The 22,257-nt window shown below is 39.5% G+C and overlaps 1 protein-coding gene across 2 annotated transcripts in view; it reads left to right on the top strand.

Annotated features, from left to right (window-relative positions):
- PDE10A (phosphodiesterase 10A) overlaps positions 1-22,257 on the top strand; it is a 565,357-nt gene that overhangs the window by 475,633 nt on the left and 67,467 nt on the right. For both annotated transcript variants that reach the window (XM_074948747.1, XM_074948749.1), the window contains 4 exons: positions 13,294-13,434; positions 15,713-15,868; positions 20,370-20,420; positions 21,892-21,950. In XM_074948747.1, the coding sequence (XP_074804848.1) occupies positions 13,294-13,434; positions 15,713-15,868; positions 20,370-20,420; positions 21,892-21,950 (407 nt within the window). The remainder of the gene's footprint in view (positions 1-13,293; positions 13,435-15,712; positions 15,869-20,369; positions 20,421-21,891; positions 21,951-22,257) is intronic.

Here is a 22,257-nt window from a genome sequence, read left to right as displayed (position 1 = left end):
TGTGTTTGAAAGTATCCCTCTTGGTGGTTTAGTTACAGTTATTTCTGTTGCACAGATAAAACTTCCCGTGTTTTGCTCTGCTGTTCTGTGTAGCATATATAAATGCAAAATGATACAAGTTCCTAAATTTAGATGAATGAAGCAGTTAAATATTTACACCCACATTTTCAAAAGTGGCCTCTAATTATTGGTGGCTCAATGTTTCGGGTACCCAGTTTGAGATATGGATAGCTATACCGTATCAAATTGGCAACCAAAAATAGTGGACAATTTTGAAATATTGGCCTTAGGCTTTTTTAGCTAGCTTTGGAAATATTTGAAAAGCTTCTTGATTCCATCCAGTAAGTAATCTCAACAGCCAGGATGACTACTTCAGTGTTAAGCCAATCTTTGTTTGAGCCTCATAACATCATGCTTTTTGAAGGACTATTTGAGAAGTTTTGGTGCCTGAGACTACTGACATCATTGTGTGTGGGCCTGTATATATGTATGTACATGGGGAAAGGAGGGGTGATGTTGTATAAGAACCTAGGAATCTTGATGCCCAGTGTTCCACTGTTGTCTCGCAACTAGTTGTGTAATCATAGAATCATAGAACTGGAAGGGACCTCAAGAGGTCATCTAGTCCAGTCCCCTGCACTCAAGGCAGGACTATGTTATCTAGACCATTCCTGACAGATGATTGTCTAACCTGCTCTTAAAAATCTCCAATGATGGAGATTCCACAACCTCCCTAGGCAATTTATTCCAGAGCTTAACCACTCTGTCAGTTAGCAAGTTTTTCCTAATGTCCAACCAAAACCTCCCTTGCTGAAATTTAAACCCATTGCTTCTTGTCCTAGCCTCAGAGGTTAAGAAAAACATTTTTTTTCTCCCCCTTGTAACAACCTTTTACACACTTGAAAACTTTTATCATGTCCCCTCTGTCTTCTCTTTTCCAGATTAAGCAAACCCAATTTTTTCAATCTTCCCACATAGGTCATGTTTTCTAGACCTTTAATCATTTTTGTTGCTCTTCTCTGGATTCTCTCCAATTTGTCCACATCCATCCTGAAATATGGCACCCAGAACTGGACACAATACTCCAGTTGAGGCCTAATCAGAGCAGAGTAGAGCAGAAGAATTACTTCTCATGTCTTGCTTACAACACTCCTGCTAACACATCCCAGAAGGATGTTCACTTTTTTTTTGCAACGGCGTTACACTGTTGAATCATATTGAGCTTGTGGTCCACTGTGACCCCCAGATCCCTTTCTGCAGTACTCCTTCCTAGGCAGTCATTTTCCATTATGTGTGCAACTGATTGTTCCTTCCTAAATGGAGTACTTTTAATTTGTCCTCATTGAATTTCATCCTATTTACTTCCGACCATTTCTCTAATGCATTAATTTATACATAGCACAGAAGAAAGTTTTCTCATTTCAGATACTTTAGAATCTAGGTTTACAAAGTGAGACCCAACAAGTGATTACTTCATATCATGGAAGATGTTTGTCCTTTTTTTAAAATTTCTGAGAAGGAACAGGGAAACAGCCTTGTCATTGCAGTTTTAAAATTGGCTTTAATGAATTAGTCATAAATGCTTTCCACTCTCTTGGTTTTAGTATGGATAGCCCTTTCTGTATTTGAAAATTGTATTTGAATATGGTGAAATGAATGTGCTTTTTTTAAAAAAAATTAATGCACATTTGATTAATTCAAAAGAAAGCTCTGAATTAGTCTGTCTGCTGTATTCTGCTTTGTGCATAATACAGGTGTCACACTGGCTTCTAAAGAGGTATATCACTAATGGAGAAAAGTCCTATATAATTTAACAGAACAAGATATCTTTCTGTAAGTGTTTTAACCATCTGACGGAGTTGAATAGGAAATTATATCCTTGCTCTTGAATTTCATAAGATTGGTAAAATATATGTTAAGTAGTTTTCACTCCTAATAAAATTCCATAGGTTTTCAGAGTAATTTCTGTATAACCTTTTTGGTTTTATCCCTATTAAATTCTACAGGACTTTTCTATAAAGGTATGTAGGAGTTGTGTGGTAATGCAATGTACCTGCAGCAGTTTCCTGCTGAGAAAAGAGACAAGTAGATTGCCCCCAAGATCCCTGGAGTAGGATCTCTGAGGTGGCAGCTGCTACATCTGTTTAAAGTGTTCACTATGCTTTTTCACACAAACCAGCAGCCTCTAACAGATGCCAAAGGGGACATGGGCATTGGATTGTCTAGAACTGCTGGCAGTGCTAACACTCCCTTCACGATGTGCTCAAGAAGTGCAAGCACCAAGATTCTGCTGCCTCCTACACTGTTGCCTGAAAGAGTGTAAAGGGCTTCTTGTGTCCTGTTTACCCCCCTCCCGCGCACACATACCCTGTGCCCCTGTCCTAACTAGCCTGTGCAATGGTCTACTTAAAAGTTTGTCTGATAGGCTGGTACAATTACAAATAAGACACTTTGGTCTTAAGGGCACTAACACATATTTGAAAATACCAACTAATTGTGTTTACCTTGGAGACTGGAACAGCCTTGTAAGCAAACAGTAGTGTTTCTCAACTCTCAGAGAAAAGACTTTTATCCTATTTTGTTCCCTCCGTTTTATTACCCGAAACAGGGAATTACATACTGTTCAAAACTTTAGCAGTTATGGTCTTAATTGAGCATAGCATTTAATCATGTGCTTAACTTGAATGACTTAATTAAGTCCTGTTGACTGCAGTGGGATTTACGCATGTTCCTAAGTACTATATTAAATAGGGATGGACTTAAGTACATGCTTCTAATTTGTGGCCTCTGTATGTGAATGTTCCCAAAACTTTTTGTTTTGTGTCACAACTACAATATTTATGTATTAATATATGAGCAGTTCCTGCAAATGCTTTCTCACTCATGTAGTTTTTATTCCTGTGAATAATTCCTCATTGGTTAGTTATAATACTATACTCATGTGAGTAAGGATATGCAGGTTTGGACCCATTTAGTTTTTGAAATGTAATAGCAAGACGCTTACATTAGTTTCTACCTTATATTGTGAGCATTGTCTATTTCCTGATGCTGTAAATTGCTATGCCAAATCAATAATCCTCCATCCAGATGGTGATTCACAACAGCTTTATTGTAAAGAGACTTGTGAGAGGCCACAAATACGTGCACATACTCTGTGCTTCAGGGTGAATGTAATAGAGCTATAATTCTAGAATTCCTACAGTATGTAGAAATTATTGTTCTCGCTAGATATGCAGCGCCATCTAGTGATTTTATGTAGAAGGGAAGATTGTAGATATTAAGAACCCTGGAGTAATGACTAGTGATTATAGTTGTCTCTGTTTTTGGATGACCAAATGGAGACAGCTTAAAGGCCACTGATTTTTGTGAAAGAACAGAGCACCCATTCTCTGAAAATCAGTCACTTTAAGGTGTCTCAAGTTGGTAGCTCCCAAAATTACTAAAATTACTTCTGCCATTATGCATCCTTTGTGTATATATAGAGAGAAAAATCTTTGCTTCTTTCATATTTGTCAGTGTAGAATGCACTGCCCAATAGCAAAGTCTTCAGCAATTAAATGCATTTAGAAATGGTAGCCCCCATCTTAAAAACAAACAAACTCACTCAAAAAATATACCAACTAGTTTGGAATTTTAGCACAACTTTTAATTATGATAATTTAGCACTCCCATCATTCAGCTTCACAGTCCTTAAGTGATTAGTTTATCACAGGCCCCCAAAATTATCAGCTACATTACAAATTGTTTTACAATGTACAAATATGTTGTCTTTGCTTTAGTTTTCTAACATTTATATCTGTTTTCCCAGCATACTTAATAGTGTGTAATAGAAAAATGCAGAGCTCTTCAGATAAATCATGAGTTATCAATGTTTCTGTAAAAATGCAAGAAGTTATTGTTTGTTCTTTTCGCTCTGGCCAACTTCTCGTAGCAGTGGGATTGCTGGCAATTGTGTTCAAACACAGGATACAGTTGGCTTTAACTGTGGAAGATTTTAGAGCTATAGCATCTGGCTGGTTCTTCAATTTGGGCATTTTACAATTCCAACCTTTTCTGCTGGGGATACTTTTCTGTTGGTTTGGTTTGTTGTATCGGTCGTCATTTCTATTGGGCTTAGTTTTGTTCATTTCAGAATATGATTTTAAGGCACGGTCCTTGATATAGATTTGCCAAGAATTTTTATTGTACAAGAGTTTGGATATGCTCTTATATGTTGGGCTGCCGTGTCCTTTAACAAAAAACAAACAAAACAAACCACCCTGCCTCTGCTACCAAATGGAAGAGAATGTGAGATGCAGATATACTTAAGCTCACTTAATATCAACTTGCTTAATATAGAATTCTCTTGAATGGAAATGTCTTTTCTAGGCACCAAAGTATACAACAATAATTTAGCACTGATGTGTCCATTTAATGTCAATTGGATGTTAAATAATTTTCCATTCAGCATTTTCTGGGCCCATTCTTTCTTCCAGTGAAATGAGCTGCAAAACTCTCTGTGAATGAAGTAGGGGCAAGATCACATCCCCTGTAATAAAAAAAAACCAAACAAATTGTTAATGGTGGAATGCTTTATAACGTGTGTACTTACTTTAACCCTAAACTCATTGTAACTGCAAAATCTGTCTTCTGTCTTTGTGAAATAAAAATCTGAAGTGTTCTAAAAATCTGTTTGTTACTGGTATTGCTTAACTGAGCAGGAGTATTTTTTAAAAAAGAAAAAGAGCAACTGAATGGCTCACTAGTTGTTAATGAAACAGGTCTCCAGTTCAAATGCAGCCCGAGGAAACTTTTTATCATCTGATGACTGCTTATGTAAAATGTATTTGGTGATTTACCAGGTTCCCAATGGCTACAGCACAGCAACCACAATAAGAGCTGGCATGAATTGGCTCCTTTGTTATCAGCCTCATCTGAAAGGCCAATGACTGACTGAGCCTGGGGAATCCCTTACCCTTAGAAGTGGGTCTTCCAGAAGATGGTTGAGGAACATTGGTAGCACAGTGTGGGGAAACTTAGACTACTGCTGCTCATGCTATATCATTTCTGCTGATAAACAGAGGACTTTGGTCTCAGGGGTTCCCAATCTAGCACTTCGATCAAACACTAAAATCACACTTAAAATATCCAACAAATGTTCAGCTTTGCTAAAGTAACAAGTACCTGAGAATATTGTCTAGTTGATGAAATTCTTCCAAAATTCATTATAACATGCATCACTCCTCATTATGGTAAACCATAAAATTTGTTAATATATTAGTGTCATGGTGATATTATAGTAGAGGTTGTGTATATGTAGAGTACATAAGAAGTTGAGTGGCAGTTGTGTTATTTTTTTTAACCTCCAGTGAAAGTTGTTAGGGTTTCTTTTTAGCAACTCTTATTTTGTGAGACTCAGAATTTGACCAGTGGAGATTCGAGGCCAAAATTTAGCATACTGTTTTAAAAAATTATTATAGTGATAAACTTGGTTTAAATTGGTTTGGTCAATGTTAATTTATAGGCAGCAAAACAAAATGAAAATCCATCACCGCACAGCAAAAAATGCAACCAAACCAAACAATAACAGCAGCAGCAAAGGTAGGGGGTAGTGTGGCTGTAGATTCTTTTTTACAGTCCTGTAACTAAAAATGTATTTCTTTATCAACTAAAATTGTACAGGCCTTTAATACTTAATATGAATCCTGGTACACTGAAATACTTCAGAATTCATAAAAGAGAATGACTGAACGATTTGAGTTTGAAAAGTGATCACTACTTATGCACAATAACACCTTTCAACCAAGATTCATGAGATTTTTTTGTTTTTGTTAATGGACAGTAAACTCTAACGTAAGTCTAAAAAACTGACACAAGAGGGAACTTTGTAGAAAAATACTTCGCCTCTTTGGTTGCAAATCTCCTAACTTTTTAGTTCTGACAGAGAAGGGAGGAAGGGAGTTTCCAGTACACTCTGGGGGCCTCTGCACTAGGGTCAACAGTGAGAGTCTTGGGTCCCACTAACTAACCACAGTTAATGGAGGAAGAAGTCTGTCACCAACAGACCTTGCTGAAAGAAGGGGGGATAACGGTCTGTCAGTCTTTACCACTGTCCTACCTGAGTGAAGAGATTTTGTTGCTGCCTCTGGAAGAGAGAATAACAGATCAAGATAGGGAAGAGCAGAGACCTGTTGACTGGGATGGAGGGAGGTCTTGCTCTCTAGGACAGTGCTAGCTTCTACAGGATTGGAATTTCAAGCAAGTTTCCAGCGTTTCAAAATCAAACTGATTCTCCCATCCTTTTGATGTTTACCCATAAATAGAGATATCTCAGTTTACTGGCCTTGAGGACACAGTGGAAGGCCCATGAATGGGATGGAACATCCTTTGTTATGAGATTTTTGTTTGTTTTGCTTTGCTTTGTTGGGTTTTTGGAGGGAGGAAAGGAGGGTGGGGTTGCCTCTGAGAAGAGACAGATTTGTGTGTATGGTTTTTATATTCGGAGTTGGACATGCCCCTGGACTTATGTGGAAGAGCCCGTTTAATACATCTAACTAATAACTTAAAAAAAATAGCGATACCATTGCTTTGCTGAATTGAGTTTCACATATGTTCAGCTGTCATCTTGGGGGACCAGATACATTTTTAAGGGTGGGGTTCAGGAGATTGTTTTGAAACGAACTGTTAGCTTTTAAGTCTGCAGGAGGTCATCTTGGCTTGTCAGTGTCCTGTTAATTTAATGTAATTTTCATTCATATTCCCACGTCATATTACATCATTCTTACTCCCATCTTTGTGTGTTTCATGGAACATCTGCATTTTTGGATACTGTACAATGTCAAGCACACTCTCAGTGCTAAACAAATAATACTATTAATACACATACCAATAATCATAGTCTTATGTTTTTCTAAATCTTCAGCCCTCCTTTCCCCTAGAAGTGTACAAATTAACAAAAACAAAATTTAGAAAGAAAGAAAGAAATGTGCATGTAGGTTTATTAGCTTATTTGATTTTTTAAAAACAAATCGGGGGGGGGGGGGGTGAACTGCATTTTCTGTGTGTGGTGGTTTCTTGAGTTTTATTAAGATGCTTCATTTCTATTCAGATCCCAAGACCCCTACTTTGTGTCTGTTGCATAATATATTCTTCTTGCTTTTATTGAAATAAGCTTAATAACATCAAACTCGGATTAAGTTTTAAGTCTCATGAAAGGCAAGTAGCCATGTAAACGTAAAATTCCCAGTTGAATATAATAATGTATATGCATTCCATTAGATTGTAAGAATGTAATTGAAAGCAGAATAAAAATGCTTTTCTATTCTGGCCGTCTTTTGCAGACTTTTGTGGGTTTATCCATTATATTGAAAGGTAGATTTCTGCTGGATTCTTAAATTTTCTTTCTCGCTACATATAAGAAACTACACTTGTATAGCAAAGAATCTGACTTGAACAGTTCCCTTGTCCCTTCAAAAGGCCAAACTTAAAAAGAAGTTGTGAATTTATATGGATTCAGAGCATAATGTCTCAGATTAGACTTAAGTGAATGAGCACCAAACCTCAGTATTGCACCTGCCTCTACTAGGTGCAGCAGAAGAAAATGGTTGTCTTGTGCATGGTCACTAGCACTTTCCTGTCCAAAGAAGTGTTGTTTCTTCAGATCACGTAAGTAGTATGGAATACACCATGGTGGAGTCTATCAGAGCTAAAGGACTATTTATTTATTTATTTATTCATTCGGTTTTTTTTGTTTTTTTTTTAATTTTTAAGATAATTTGGTTCCCATCGGTGTGACAATATCAGACTGATATCACAAGTTACTGAAGATCTGTATCTACAAAAGAGATACAGTTTCTCCTCACTACCTCCATCAAGGTACCTCAATCTTGATCTAGAGGGAGCACAGCATCCAGGCCCATTCTGTACTAAAGGCATATCTATTCAGAGATCTAGTGAACGGCAAGTTGGGATATGTATCTACAGCCGACAAGGCTGCCATGTACTATGTGGCCATGAGGACCCTGCTACCGTGAATTAAAAGTTTCCATAGTGTGATTGGACATACCACTATTCGTAACAGGATGCAGGATTTCAGTAACTTTTGATGTCACTCTGATACTGTAACTGTCATGAAAGCTAAAAGTTAGAAACAGTAGGTCAAAGCGCACTATGGAACTTTTAGTGCATGGCAGGCTAGTGCACTGTAGATTCATAGCCTGGCTTGCACTGTACAAAGTCTCTGCAGTGACAAGCCCTTAACCTCACTTCTAACACGGTCAACAATTGTTCTAGTGGTATTTATGTGATCTGGACACAGGACTACCATCTAATTCAGTGTAGGCCACTGCAAGCAGATGGCATTTACTTTTATCACGCCTACCCAGAGACAGGTGAAAGTTTCTGTATCCTCTGATCCAATCCCCTTCTCAGTTTTCATTCCTTCCTCCTCCTCTGCTTGAGTTCTGCACGCCCTTCTGCTCCTCTGGCTTGACCATTCTTCTCACCTTCCCAACCATTTCTTTGTCCCCCTTTGCATAGTCGAAACCCTCACCTGACAAAACATTTAATACATGAAAAAATCCACAAGATGCATTAAGACCACCAAAGTCAGTTCATGATTCTGTATTTGTACCCGTTGTCCTCCTGGCCCTTGCTGCTCCTTGTCTTTGTGTTTTGTACCCTACTTAGATTGTGAACTCTTCAGGATAGGGACCTGTCTTTTTGGTGTTTTAATAACACATTTAGCACAGTTTGGGTGCTGTGAAACAAACAACAATCAGATATAACACAAGAAGCTACCAAATGAGAAATCAGTTGGATGGGACTACTCATGGTGGTAAGTCCTGTGTCTGGTAGTGTTTCCAGGATCAGGTCCTGAGATTATAAAATCTACTGGGATTTGCTGCTGCTTTGGCTACAAAGGGTCATTCATATTTACAGCACTGTAATATTCAAATAACAAAATTACTGCCAATCCCCTGATTCAACCTTATACCCAAACTGAAACCATTTTAGGAAAATAAAAGGGCTTCAGAAAGAAGGTGGTGTTTTTGTTCTGGCTTTCAAGGTGGTGCTCTGTTCTGAACAGTTTGATTCTCTCATAGCAGAAGAGTACATGCAGTATCACTTTCCACTGTTGGCAAAGGAAGCTTTAGGTTTGATAAATGTAGGATATAGACAAAATTCATTAATATTAATTATCTTTAAAAATAACATCTGTGATAGTATTTGAAGCTTGGGGAATTTAATCCTTATAATAGACTTAATGAACACAGCATCTGATGGTAAAATTAATCGTGCAATCATATGACTGCATATGTATCTGGACAATTAAGACTTTCTGATGCCTAATGAAAAAGCTTGCAGTACATTCGGTTTGGAGAAATTGTTCCCTAAATATTATATATTTTCTGATTTCTGTTTCCATAATTTTTATTAGTAGGGACATTTGCATGAATAAAGAGCTTTCATCCTTAGTGTATCTCCTGTCTATTTTGTACCAAAAGTCATAATACTATTTATCATTATTGTTACTTACTGTATGGAAATTCTGCATATTATTATTGGTTCAGTTTTATTTAATTTTGCTATTGAAACAAATCAAACCATTTGGACTAAAGATTTCAGCACCAAACTAGTAACAAGCCACCCCTTGCCTATTTAAAAAGAGTCTCTTCAAAAAGTGCTTTGGGTTTTATTAATGTAAAGAATGTTAAAAAAAAAAAAAAAAAAAAAAAAGGACGATGCAGTGGCTAGAGCACTAGGCTTCAGACTTGGAAGCCAGAACTTGATTCCGTGCTCTGCCACAGTCTTTTTGTGTGACTGGGCAAGTCACCGAGCCGCTCTGTGTCTCTGTTCCCCATTTGTAGAATGAGTATGATAGTACTGCCCTACCTCACTCGGGGTGGTTGTGAAGATAAAAATTGTGAGGCACTCAGATACTATGGTACCTGGGGCCACATAATTACCGAAAGTAGATAAAGATAAGGGCAGGAATTCCTGGCCCCTTGAAGTCAATGGATGTTTTGCTATTAATTTCAATAGAGCCAGGATTCCAATTAAGGTTTGAAATATCATTCTGCTTCCTGTGCATTTAATAATCTTATGTGACTGTTATACTGACAATCACTAACATGTTGCTTTATTGTTTTGCCATTCAACTTTGGATGTCTGATTATTTGAGAAGTAAAACGAAATTATTTTAAAGGGGAACTGGTTAGGAGCAGGGAAGAGAAGAGAACATTCTGACAGTAGAGAACAGTATCTTTGTGGATTTATTTTTACTAACAAGCAAAGAGTAAATTAAGTAGAACAGTCCTGCTTTCTAGAAATACAACTTAAATAATTATTTAACCCATTAATCAACATTTTAGCTAATTTTCTTGATGATATGCGTGATTCTCACAGTATTTCAGCCACCAGTGGCAGCCTGTCAGATGCTTTTGAGTGACTGAGCAATCCTTCAAATCTTACAACTAGTACAGTGTCAGCTGGCTAGAGCAGAAAGCCAAATAGATCTGAAGCAGTAACCAGCAAAAAACAAAAAGAAAAGGAGTACTTGTGGCACCTTAGAGACTAACAAATTTATTTGAGCATAAGCTTTCGTGAGCTACAGCTCACTTCATCGGATGCATTCAGTTGAAAATACAGTGGGGAGATTTATATACATAGAAAACATGAAACAGTGGGTGTTACCATACACACTGTAACGAGAGTGCTCACTTAAGGTGAGCTATTACAAGCATGGGGGTGGAGGGGGGGAACCTTTTGCAGTGATAATCAAGGTGGCCGTTTCCAGCAGTTGACAAGAATGTCTGAGGAACCGTGTGTGTGGGGGGAAATAAACACGGGAAAATAGTTTTACTTTGTGTAATGACCCATCCACTCCCAGTCTCTATTCAAGCCTAAATTAATTGTATCCTGTTTGCAAATTAATTCCAATTCAGCAGTCTCTCGTTGGAGTCTGTTTTTGAAGTTTTTTTGCTGAAGAATTGCAACTTTTAGGTCTGTAATCAAGTGACCAAAGAGACTGAAGTGTTCTCCGACTGGTTTTTGAATGTTATAATTCTTGACGTCTGATTTGTGTCCATTTATTCTTTTACGTAGAGACTGTCCAGTTTGGCCAGTGTACATGGCAGAGGGGCATTGCTGGCACATGATGGCATATATCACATTGGTAGATGTGCCGGTGAACGAGCTTCTGATAGTGTGGCTGATGTGATTAGGCCCTATGATGGTGTCCCCTGAATAGGTATGTGGATACAGTTGGCAACGGGCTTTGTTGCAAGGATAGGTTCCTGGGTTAGTGTTTTTGTTGTGTGGTGTGTGGTTGCTGGTGAGTATTTGCTTCAGGTTGGGGGGCTGTCTGTAGGAAAGGAGTGGCCTGTCTCCCAAGATTTGTGAGAGTGATGGGTCGTCCTTCAGGATAGGTTGTAGATCCTTGATGATGCGTTGGAGAGGTTTTAGTTGGGGGCTGAAGATGATAACATTCAAAAACCAGTCGGAGAACACTTCAGTCTCTTTGGTCACTCGATTACAGACCTAAAAGTGGCAATTCTTCAACAAAAAACTTCAAAAACAGACTCCAACGAGAGACTGCTGAATTGGAATTAATTTGCAAACTGGATACAATTAATTTAGGCTTGAATAAAGACTGGAAGTGGATGGGTCATTACACAAAGTAAAACTATTTCCCCGTGTTTATTTCCCCCACCCCCACCCCCCACTGTTCCTCAGACATTCTTGTCAACTGCTGGAAATGGCCTACCTTGATGATCACTACAAAAGGTTCTCCCCCCACCCCCCGCTCTCCTGCTGGTAATAGCTCACCTTAAGTGATCACTCTCGTTACAGTGTGTATTGTAACACCCATTTTTTCACGTTCTCTATGTATATAAATCTCCCCACTGTATTTTCCACTGAATGCATCCGATGAAGTGAGCTGTAGCTCACGAAATCTTATGCTCAAATAAATTTGTTAGTCTCTAAGGTGCCACAAGTACTCCTTTTATTTTTGCGAATACAGACTAACACGGCTGCTACTCTGAAACCCAGCAAAAACAGTAACTCAAACAGCACTGTCATTGCAGTAACAAACAGGCAAGTAGTACTGAAACTATGGACTAGTTCCTCCTTGAAGGTAATGGCGCTACTTTGATTCATGGCAGGCTGGGTTACTTGTTCCATTCATCGAGCAATAAATACCTTACAGAAAGCCATAACTACTTCTATAGACTCATGAAATGGAAGATGGTGATCATCTATTCCATTTTCCTTCCAGCATGGGATTGTTCCTTGCAGTATATCGTTGATCCTAAAATCCTTGTGAATACAACTCTCCTAGACTCCCAATGGGAGATGGGCACCTGGAGGGCTGGCAGGTTAGCCCCTATGTATGCTAGTGGTTGTGTTCAATCTATTTATTATTTGTAATTTAATGTTTGATTTTAATAAGAGGAAAAAATAGATGCTCTAGTTTAGTCTCTCTTAGGCCTTAATGCTGCAGTTGGATCCATTTAGCCAGCAGCTTTTTCCTGTGCTGGCCTAATTTACTTTACTAATGCTACCTTGGTTTATACTTCAGCTTTATTAAAAAAAAAAAAAGTCATTGTTTTGAGGAAGGCTTTCATAAAGTGAAAGTTGTCATAACTACTTCTGAGTCTTCAGCAACATAATCAGCTCGGATTGATCTTGGGTGCAAAGGCAGCAAAACAGAATGCATGCAGGGGGACACTTTCACACTTGCTCAGAGGCCCTCTGTCGTCAGTTGTGCTTCACATGGGTTCAGATGTCTATCTGCCTGGATACAATTGCAGGTTCAGGGCCAAAGCCACCTGACCATGGAGATAGAGGTGGGGAAGTAACAGGAAAGAGAAACAAGAACTTGGAGTTATCCATGTTTGTTAAAACTTTTCTGTGAAAAGATGGAAGTAAATGTATCCTTGACAAAAGAGTAGTTTTCTGTTATCTTGTCACTTACTGCTCTGGAGTTCTTTATACGATACATAATGTATTCAAAAGGGCAGAATCTATCTCTGATGTAAGTGAGCACAGCGGATATTGACTACAATAGGTGTATCCACTTAAGCCAGGGCTGAATTTGCTATAATCTCTTGATGCAGTTGTTGACAGAATGAAGCTGAGTCCGTCAGTCCACCTCAGTTTCATTGCATCAGCTCAAAATGGATCTACCTAAATTATTTTAACTTATCCTTTAATTCTTCTTACTATTTATTGTACAGTACATAATAACACAAATTACAGTGCAAATACAGTCCAACTTTCTAATGGCATTTTCTTTCTTCTTCTGATTAGAGCCTCTGTGTGTTCACACCTCCGGGAGCTAAGGAAGGACAACCACAGCTCATTCCTGCAGGGCCCATTGCACTTGGCACCACAATATCTGCATATGTAGCCAAATATAGAAAAACTTTGTTAGTAGAAGATATTCTGGGGGTAAATTACTTTCTCTTTTTAAAGAGATGCATGCATCTTTTTTTCCCCAAAAAATGTATTATTGTTGAAATGTAAACTGGATTATTCATACAGTAAATAATTTACATTGCTACTTGTAGTGTCTGACCAGAAGCATGAATTCTCTGTTTAATAAAAACTCATCCCTGTATAATTTTTTTAACTTTTACAAATGTTATACATTTTTTTAAAAATAACTTTTTTTCTGCCAGAGAAGGGAAATAACACTACTGTGCACTAAAAATCCATGGGAGAAAAAAGCATGATCAGCCAAAATTCCCTTCCTAGCCCTCAGAACAGGCAGTATGCCAAGCCCAAATGCTAAAGTGACTGACACTCTATTAACTTGCACATAGTCAACCAAATTTTGATTTAATACATGACACTACTTAACTGCATTACTTGAAAATTTTCTCAGTAGTTTTCAGTGAATACCTTAATGTTTTATATATGTATCTTTCATATTCATAATCAAATTCTAGAGTTTTTGTGGGGGAAAATGTATGAATAATGTCTTCCGGTTTACACTCTCACCAGAGCACCAGTATAGCATGGCAGCTTTTCTCTTTATAGATCTTTATTTGCAAAGATTGTGCATATCCATATGTGCCGAGTCATTCACCTTCGTCTCAGAAGAAATCTTTTCAGCATAGTCTATGTTCTTCTAGAATTCAGGCTCTCTATCTCAGCAGAGAGTGAGCAGTGTTACAGTGGCCTGTGGGTTGGATTTGGGAAAAATGCAAGGGCTGCTTCCACCTGGCCTGTTTTCCTCTCCTCCCAGACCCCTTATTCTTGTTTGCTTTTCTACAAGGAGGTTATTGACCAGGATGAATGGGTTCCAGAGGCTTTGGGAGTGTTTCAACAAGGGGAAGCAGCAGGCCCTTGTACACTGACTTGCCAGATCCCTCTCCATGCAAGCAGGCACTAAAAGAGTCTGCCAGTGGAAGTAGGATCCTCCTGTTACGTTGCTTCCTGACAGTCTGAAGTTCTTCACATTCTCCTTCCTTTGGGGTTGCCTGAGGGAGGGACTATTTACCATTGGTTTGAGCGACGATTGCTTTCAGGCCATGCGTTACATTCAGATTGACCCTCACTGTCATGCTCAAAGGGAAAATGATCACCTTATTTGGGGTAAGGAAGGCATTTTTTTCCACTACAGCAGATTGGCCAAGCTAGGAGGGGTGTTCTCCTTTCCCTGGAGCACACTGCAGGGATCATCTGTTGAGAGTAGAGGATTAAAGAGTTAGTGCTCAAGAGTGTGGGCCCACAGTTACACCTCGAGATTAGTTACAACCCCAGTAAAAAATAGCATATGGGCAATTTTCCTATTCATGATAAGTTCCCTTTCCTGGGGCATTTGATCTGTAAAGCCTGGGGCATATCTTATTAATGGCACAACTTGATAGACTGGACCCCTTTGTGGTAGCATTTCATCGTGATGACATTCTTTCCTCTAATTTTTGCCCAAGTTTGAGAACAGGTATACTAAGGATGGGTGGTAAAGCACAATAGGATATGGGGAAGAGCCTTTCTGTCTTGCATAGATGTAACTTTTGTCCTCAGTATTGGGATAGTTTGGGAATTGTTAGTGCAGATTTGTGTCTCCATGGGGCCTTTGGCACCGGTGAGTGCCTCAGGCTTTGATTACTTACTCCCGCAGAGGCTATTGCCTGCTTGGTAACCCTGTGGTTTGAGTTGCTGCAATTCAATTCAGAGGCTACGTCTACACTACTGCGGGATCGACGCTGCTGCAATCAATGCACATGGGGTCCATTTAGCGGGTCTAGTGAAGAGTGCTTGCCTGTTGATCCAGTACGGTGTAGACACTGCAGTAAGTCTACCTAAGCTACGTCAACTCCAGCTACATTATTCACATAGCTGAAATAGAGTAACTTAGGTTGACTTACCACAGTAGTGTAGAGACAGCACAGTTGCCAGTGTATTTAGTTTTCTTTCTGCCATTGTACAGACTAGTCTCAGCAATAAAGTACTATTTCTGCTGAGCGTGAGGTTAAAAGAGATGTACTTTAAAAATAAATACAAAGCTTGCATCTGATACCATAACTGACTCTAACTTTGGATAAGGTCATTTATATTTGTAAAATAACCATGGAGAGACATTTTTGATTGAGTTCTTGAACGTGAAGGGTGTCGCTGTTTGTGCTAAGTGGTTCAGCCAGCTGAGAGAGAAATGTTGATTTATTTTTTATATTAATGTTATAATATTTACATTTGATGAAACATTGTTTGCACTTTTTAGGATGAACGATTTCCCAAAGGTACTGGACTGGAATCAGGGACTCGTATCCAATCTGTTCTTTGTTTACCGATTGTCACTGCAATTGGTGATTTGATTGGTATCCTGGAGCTTTATCGGCATTGGGGCAAAGAAGCCTTCCATCTCAGTCACCAGGAGGTAAGGCCTAAAATTCTGCAGCTGGTTTTCTTTTTAAATTTCCCCCTTCAAGATGGTGCCAGCTACTTCTGACCCCAGACTTCTCCTTTTCTTTCCTCATTTTGTTTTGATATTTTTTGTAGTTGAGTTATGTACTTGAAGAGTGGGCCTTATAAGGCTGGTTGATTCTCATTGGTATTCTGAGTGGGAAGTGGTAAAGATTCATTTCATACACACAACATTTTCTAATTGTTTTGTTCCATCTTGTGGGAATAATTGAAAGCATGTTGTTATCAATTGTTTATTGATTATAAATTTTAAAATAATACATGTTGTCAGCACCTTAATGGAAGGGTGGATCAATGAAAGCTTAGGCTATTAGAAGTACATGAACTAGTGTTACAGAATGAAATTGCTTCTGTTTAAAAGGACATTACCAAGTTACACAGAGCTCAATTTAAACCTTTCGGTAAAGCTATATTTTGCAATATGGGTAGGTAGTGTTTCTACACTGGTCAACTTTTTCAAAGCATTTATTCTTCAAGTACGGTGCTCCCCTTCAAGTGTGCATGTGTTTCATGCACCTTTGATCAGAGATGTTTGGTAGCAGTTCAGGGTGTTCCCCCACCCTCCTTTTGGGAGGCTTTCACTCCAGGTGAAGGCGGTATACCAGGATCACCAAGATTCATGTGTTGCCTCACCTACCAATAGGCTATCCCAGTCATCAGCAGGCATTCCTGGTGCATTCCTTATCTGGGGGCATGCACATCCCTCACAAATGCAATTTCTGCTCAGCCCTTAAGAGCTGAGGTGCAGTGCCATTAGAAGTGTGGTGGCTGAGTGATTAAGGTGCTTGACTACAATCCTGAAGGTCAGAGGTTTGAATCTTGCTTAGTCTCACACTGAAAAGCCACCTCCAGTACACCCAGGGGGAAAATGAGTATTTGATCCATCGGGTTAGGGCAGCCAAAGGCAGTTGGATGTGATGCTGGCGCCGTTACTCCTTTGTGTACCGTTGGCTATAAAATTGACATGCCTTAATCACATCAGTCCAGTGAGCCATTGGCTCAGGGGAACTTTGACTTAAGAGCAGGGCTAAGAAAACAGAGATTAGACTTCAATTCTTCATCAGAGAGAGCTCTCTTCACCCTGCCTCAGAGAGTTATGAGAGACCCTCTGCCCGTTCATCAGTCTCCAAGTGAGCAGAGTGCCCTTTCTACCTCGACACTGCATTCTGGGAATGCCTTTCAGAAAAGGAGTTTTACCTTTCCTCACAAAGAGCCTGTTTCAAAAAGATTTTGGTTTTCTCACAAGTTGACCATGTCCAAGCCCTCAGGTTCTGGGCTGGACACCATCAGAGGCTCCATGCTCCTCCTGTACCAACCAATAGTGCTTTAAAGACTCTTGAGTTCCTCTAGGAGCCATGATTCTAAATGTGCATTGGTACTTAAACCATTTTGGGTACCATCAAAATGCAAGCAGGGCAGCAGAGAGAAGCAGCTTGCTTCTAGCAAGATGGTACCGATGGACCTTCCTCCACAACCTCTGGTACCTAGCACCATGACTCCTTCAGTCTAAGAAGCCACCTCAGACCGCACACACTCTTTGAGGCAGTGAACATTGTTGGTACTAATGATTTCCACTGCAACAGACTCTTCTGGGTAGACTCCTCTCTCGGTACCATTAACCCACACAGTCTTGCAGGAATTTAGGTATTCTAGCTACCTGTCAGTTTCAGATGATCCAGAGTTTCCCCTCCCCTGATGAGTACTGAGCATTTATTGGTGCCAGGTTTGACACAGTCACTGGAATTACATGTCTCCCTGGGACCACCTGACTCTCCACTTGAACTTGGAGCTTATAAGATCAGGTTACTGCATTCATTTGACCTGCATCTCCAACCCCACCCCTTTTCCCTGTCCATTTTCAAGGATCCCTCGCACAAATACTTGAGACAGGAAATCACTTTCCTTCTATGCTTCGGAGCCATAGAACCAGTTTCTGCTCAGCACAGGGAGAAGGGATTTTACTCCAAGTATTCTCTGGTCCCATAGAAGAGTGGAGACCTATTCTAGATCTAAGACTTAATAACATCTTAGTGAAAGCACAGATATTCAGGATGGGGACCCTTGCAGCTAAAAAGTCCATCGTTGGATCTAGGTTTTTGGTCCTCAACCTTCGGGATGCATATTTTCATATCTCGATTCACCCATCTCACAAAGAGATTCCTTCGCGTTCTGGTCAGCTGAGACCACTTCCAATGTTGGGTACTTCCATTTGGCCTTTTCTCTGCTCCAAGAATATTCTCAAAGGTATTGGCAATGGTTGCCACCTGTCTGTGTCGGAGGGTGATGATAGTTTTTCCATGCCTCAACAATTGGCTGGTCTTTCTGTGAGGTTCTTTCCACCGTGAAGATAGCTTTGTCCCTGTTCCTCAGACAAGATCTCCGGGTCAATGTAGAAAAGTCCACTTAGACCTCTATACAAAGGATAGAATTCATAGGCGCCTCCTTAGACACAGTAGCAGCCAGAGCTTACCTCTTCATGGACCCATTTCGACTCATTCAAACCACATTGCAAAGATTCAAATAAGCCCCCAGACTTTGACAAGAAATTGTCTTCAGCTTCTGGGACATACAAAAGTACAAGCTGCCATAACATGTCATACAAGGTGATGCCTTTTCTCCTTCCAGTTTATATGCTGACCAAACATTCTGAAGAACCTTCACAATGTCTGTGCCAGAGTACCCTTTATCCAGCCAGCTACAACCATCACCATAAAGACAGATTTAACTTTGTTGTTGGATTGGGGGGCTCATCTAGGGACATATACTATTCAGGGCTGATGGTCTGCCCAAGAAGGTCGTTTACACATCAACCTTCTGGAGCTGAGGGCAGTCAGGAATCAGAGACAAATCTGTTAAAACATGACAGACAGCATAGCTTGCATGTTTTACATCAACCAGCAACAGTTGGCAAGATCCCCTTCTCTTTGTGCCGAAGCAAAAAAGCTATGGAACTACAGTTACTACATAGGGTGAGTAACCTCACCTTCCCTAGAATAACTTCAGCAGTTAATAAAACCACACTTCTTGTAGGTCTTACACATATTTTGTTCTGTACAAAGCTGTGTATGTATTGGACAATTTGTTTACATTTGGGACCTACTTTAAACTAACTGCTACATTTCCAATAATTCAGTAGCTTTTTGTTTAAGAAATAAATAATGCTGCATAAAATGTTTTCGTTCTAATCTGAGAATTTTTAAGGTAACTTGTATCCTTTTAATCTTTTAAATTTTATCTCACAAAACATCTTATGCCACAGTTATGCAGTTAAAAAAAGCTACAGTGTCTTCTATAGGAAATATGTATATTAATAGAACAGCGGTTCTCAAATTTTAGGAACCCAAGGACCCCCATTTTGATGTAAAATTTTTCGGGGACCCCCAGCTCAGCCCTTACCCCTCCCCCTCTGTTGAGGCCACGCCCCTGCTCCGCCCCTTCCCTGAGGCCCTGCACCCTGCTCACTCCATCCCCCCTCCCTCTGTCGCTCGCTCTTCCCCACCTCGCTCACTTTCACTAGGCCGGGGCAGGGGTTTGGGGTGCAGGAGTTGATGCAGGGTGTGAGCTCTGGGAGAGAACTTGGGTGCAGGAGGCGCTGGGAGGGCTGGAGAGGAGTTGATCAGCAGGGCCCGCGAACCCCCTGGGGTATGCTCGGGGGAACCCCAGTGGTCTGCACAACCCAGTTTGAGAAACGCTGTAATAGAGTACATAACAGTAGACTTTTTACAGTTCTGTTTGTTCCCAACAAAACCTGTGTGCTTTAAGGACAGGAGATTATGCCTGGTAGCACATCTTATTTAAACTTAGCTAACTACAAATTACATGACATTTGTTTGAAATGTTGTACAGAAACTGACATATTTTAAACAGAAGTCTTGTTTTAGTGATCATATCTGATTCTTCTGCAGCACAAATGGCAATGAAGAAAGCAGTGCCTGTCCACAAACAGAGATTTTCCCTTAGAAATATTGGTGGTTTAATGGATTGGTCCTCATAAAGAATATTTTGTTGTCACAAGAATCTTTCATTGTGTGGCAGAAACATTTTAACAATGTATGAAATGTAGTTTTTAAAGCCCCTCTTGAGTTCTTGGAAGGGCTGTTCTGTCTTGTGTTTGCTGGGATGAATCTTTCATGCTGCCTCTGGAGAGCACAGCTCTGTGAGCCTCCCAATGGCACAAAACAAATGAGAAGTATTAAACACTTCCTGTGTGTGACCTGAATACTCTTTTGGAACAATGAACCACTGGTAGTCCTGTTACACCTTTCATAAATTCATTGTCTGTCCTCCCTCCCCCGCAAAATATAGTTCTCTGTCTATGATCTAAAACATCTCAGCAGGTGAAGTATTAGGATATTCAAAGACATTTAGCAGCTGGATCAAAAAACAAAGTATTATAGAGCTGGTTTGAAATTTACTGGACTTCCTCAAAGTTGGTTTCTTATATTTTGTTTCAGGTTGCAACAGCAAATCTTGCATGGGCCTCGGTAGCAATACATCAAGTACAGGTGGGTCTGAATTCATTGACTCATAGGGACCATTGTGATCATCTAATCTGATCTCATGCATAATACAGGCCATAGGATAGCCCTGAATTAATTCCTGTTTGAACTAGAGCAAAGCCCAGATTTTAAAGGTATTTAGGCGTTGCTGCGCTCAGCTTTGCAACACCTGATTTAGGAGCCTAAAACTTATATTCAAAAGGGATTAAGGCATTTAGGAGCTTAAATCACATTGTCCCCTGGATTAAGTGCCTAAATCCATTTTGAAAATGAGACGTAGGCTCTTAAGTCAGTTAGGCATTGCAAGTGCAACAACGCCTAAATTCCTTTAAAAGTCTGAGCCCATAACTTGGAAAAATATCTAATCTTGATTTAAAAGTTGGCAGTGATGGAGATTCCACCAGTACCACTGGTAAATTGTTCCAATGGCTAATTGTCCTCGCTGTTAAAAATGTGTGCCTTATTCCAGTCTGAATTTTTTTTTTCAACTTCATCCATTGGATCATGTTGTACCTTTGTCTGCTATACTCAAAAACCGATTATCAAATTTTGTTCTCCAGAGATTGTGATCAAGTCATCCCTTAGCCTAATTGTTAATTGTTTCATGGCACTTTTAAGGAACCATAGAGTAAATCTAAGTAGAAACTGTGGGTCTGATTCTTCACATTTTGTGTAGTTATTTACATCCACTTTGCACATGTATAAAGCATTATCAGATTTGAATGGTATTTTATGATATAAAAGGTGCAGAGTGGTAAAGGCCCGTTTTCTTTATTCTTTCTGCAAAGCTCCATGCACATTATAGGAGTGAAATTCTTTTGTCAACTAATATGAAATGAATATGAAATCTGGTGAAGTAGCAATGGGGTTCAAAGTCCTCATTTCATCCAGCAATATTTTCCTTTCCCTGCGCTGTTAATTGTATTGGGTCTCTGTTATCCTGTTGACTTCCCCAAAGAAAGAGCATGGGGAAGAGGAATCTAGCAATTCTGCTTCACTTCACTCATTAGATGCCTTTATGGGCTACTTTTGGCAAGCTGAGAGAAGTGATGAAGGAACTGGATAAGGGATAAAGGAAACAAACGCTATTAGCATTCCCAGCAAGGCTGTAGAATTTGTTATGGAAGTGCAGTAGTTAAGTTGATTTCATAGCAAGACCCAAAGATGCCAGTTAATGGCACCTCAAATTTTACAGCACTGAACAATAGGCAGTATTTTTTTTTTAGCAGAGATGGAGAAATGTATTGCTCATCCATGTTAACATATCCACAGCTCTGCAAAAAGATATTTAAACTTGAAGCCCGACATACAAACCTGTATTAGCTTTTTGGTACATTTTACACGTGTTGTTATATGTAGTTGCTTACACTTGTTTGTTTATATACAGATTAGATCAATAAAATGTTTGTCCTACAGTTTCATTATGAGTCCAGTGCTCTCCTGGAATAAGCAACAATGTATAATGTGTTTCCCTCAGGTGTGCAGGGGTCTTGCCAAACAGACTGAACTGAATGATTTCCTGCTTGACGTATCAAAGTAAGTGTGATTTGCAACAAGCCGGTTTCAGCTGAATGATTGCTTCTGTGACAGGCTCCTTTTTTGATAAGTGAAAGTTACTAATTCACATTTTTCCTTGGCAATTTGTATGTTTGTGCTTCCCTTCCATTTTCCCTGTTTGGTTATGGGTTTCCTCTATCTGCATTTGCTCTTTTTTCAATGCTGCTTAAGGCTTTCTCTTGTACAATACAAGTCTTGTAAAGTCCCAATTTTATTCATTATTCATGTGATAAATATTTGTATTTTTGATTCAAGGTCACTTACTGTGTTTTAGTGTGACTTCTGA

Source organism: Natator depressus, chromosome 3 (assembly GCF_965152275.1).
Source record: "Natator depressus isolate rNatDep1 chromosome 3, rNatDep2.hap1, whole genome shotgun sequence".
NCBI lineage: Eukaryota > Metazoa > Chordata > Testudines > Cheloniidae > Natator > Natator depressus.
This window is presented reverse-complemented; position numbering and strand designations above follow the sequence as displayed.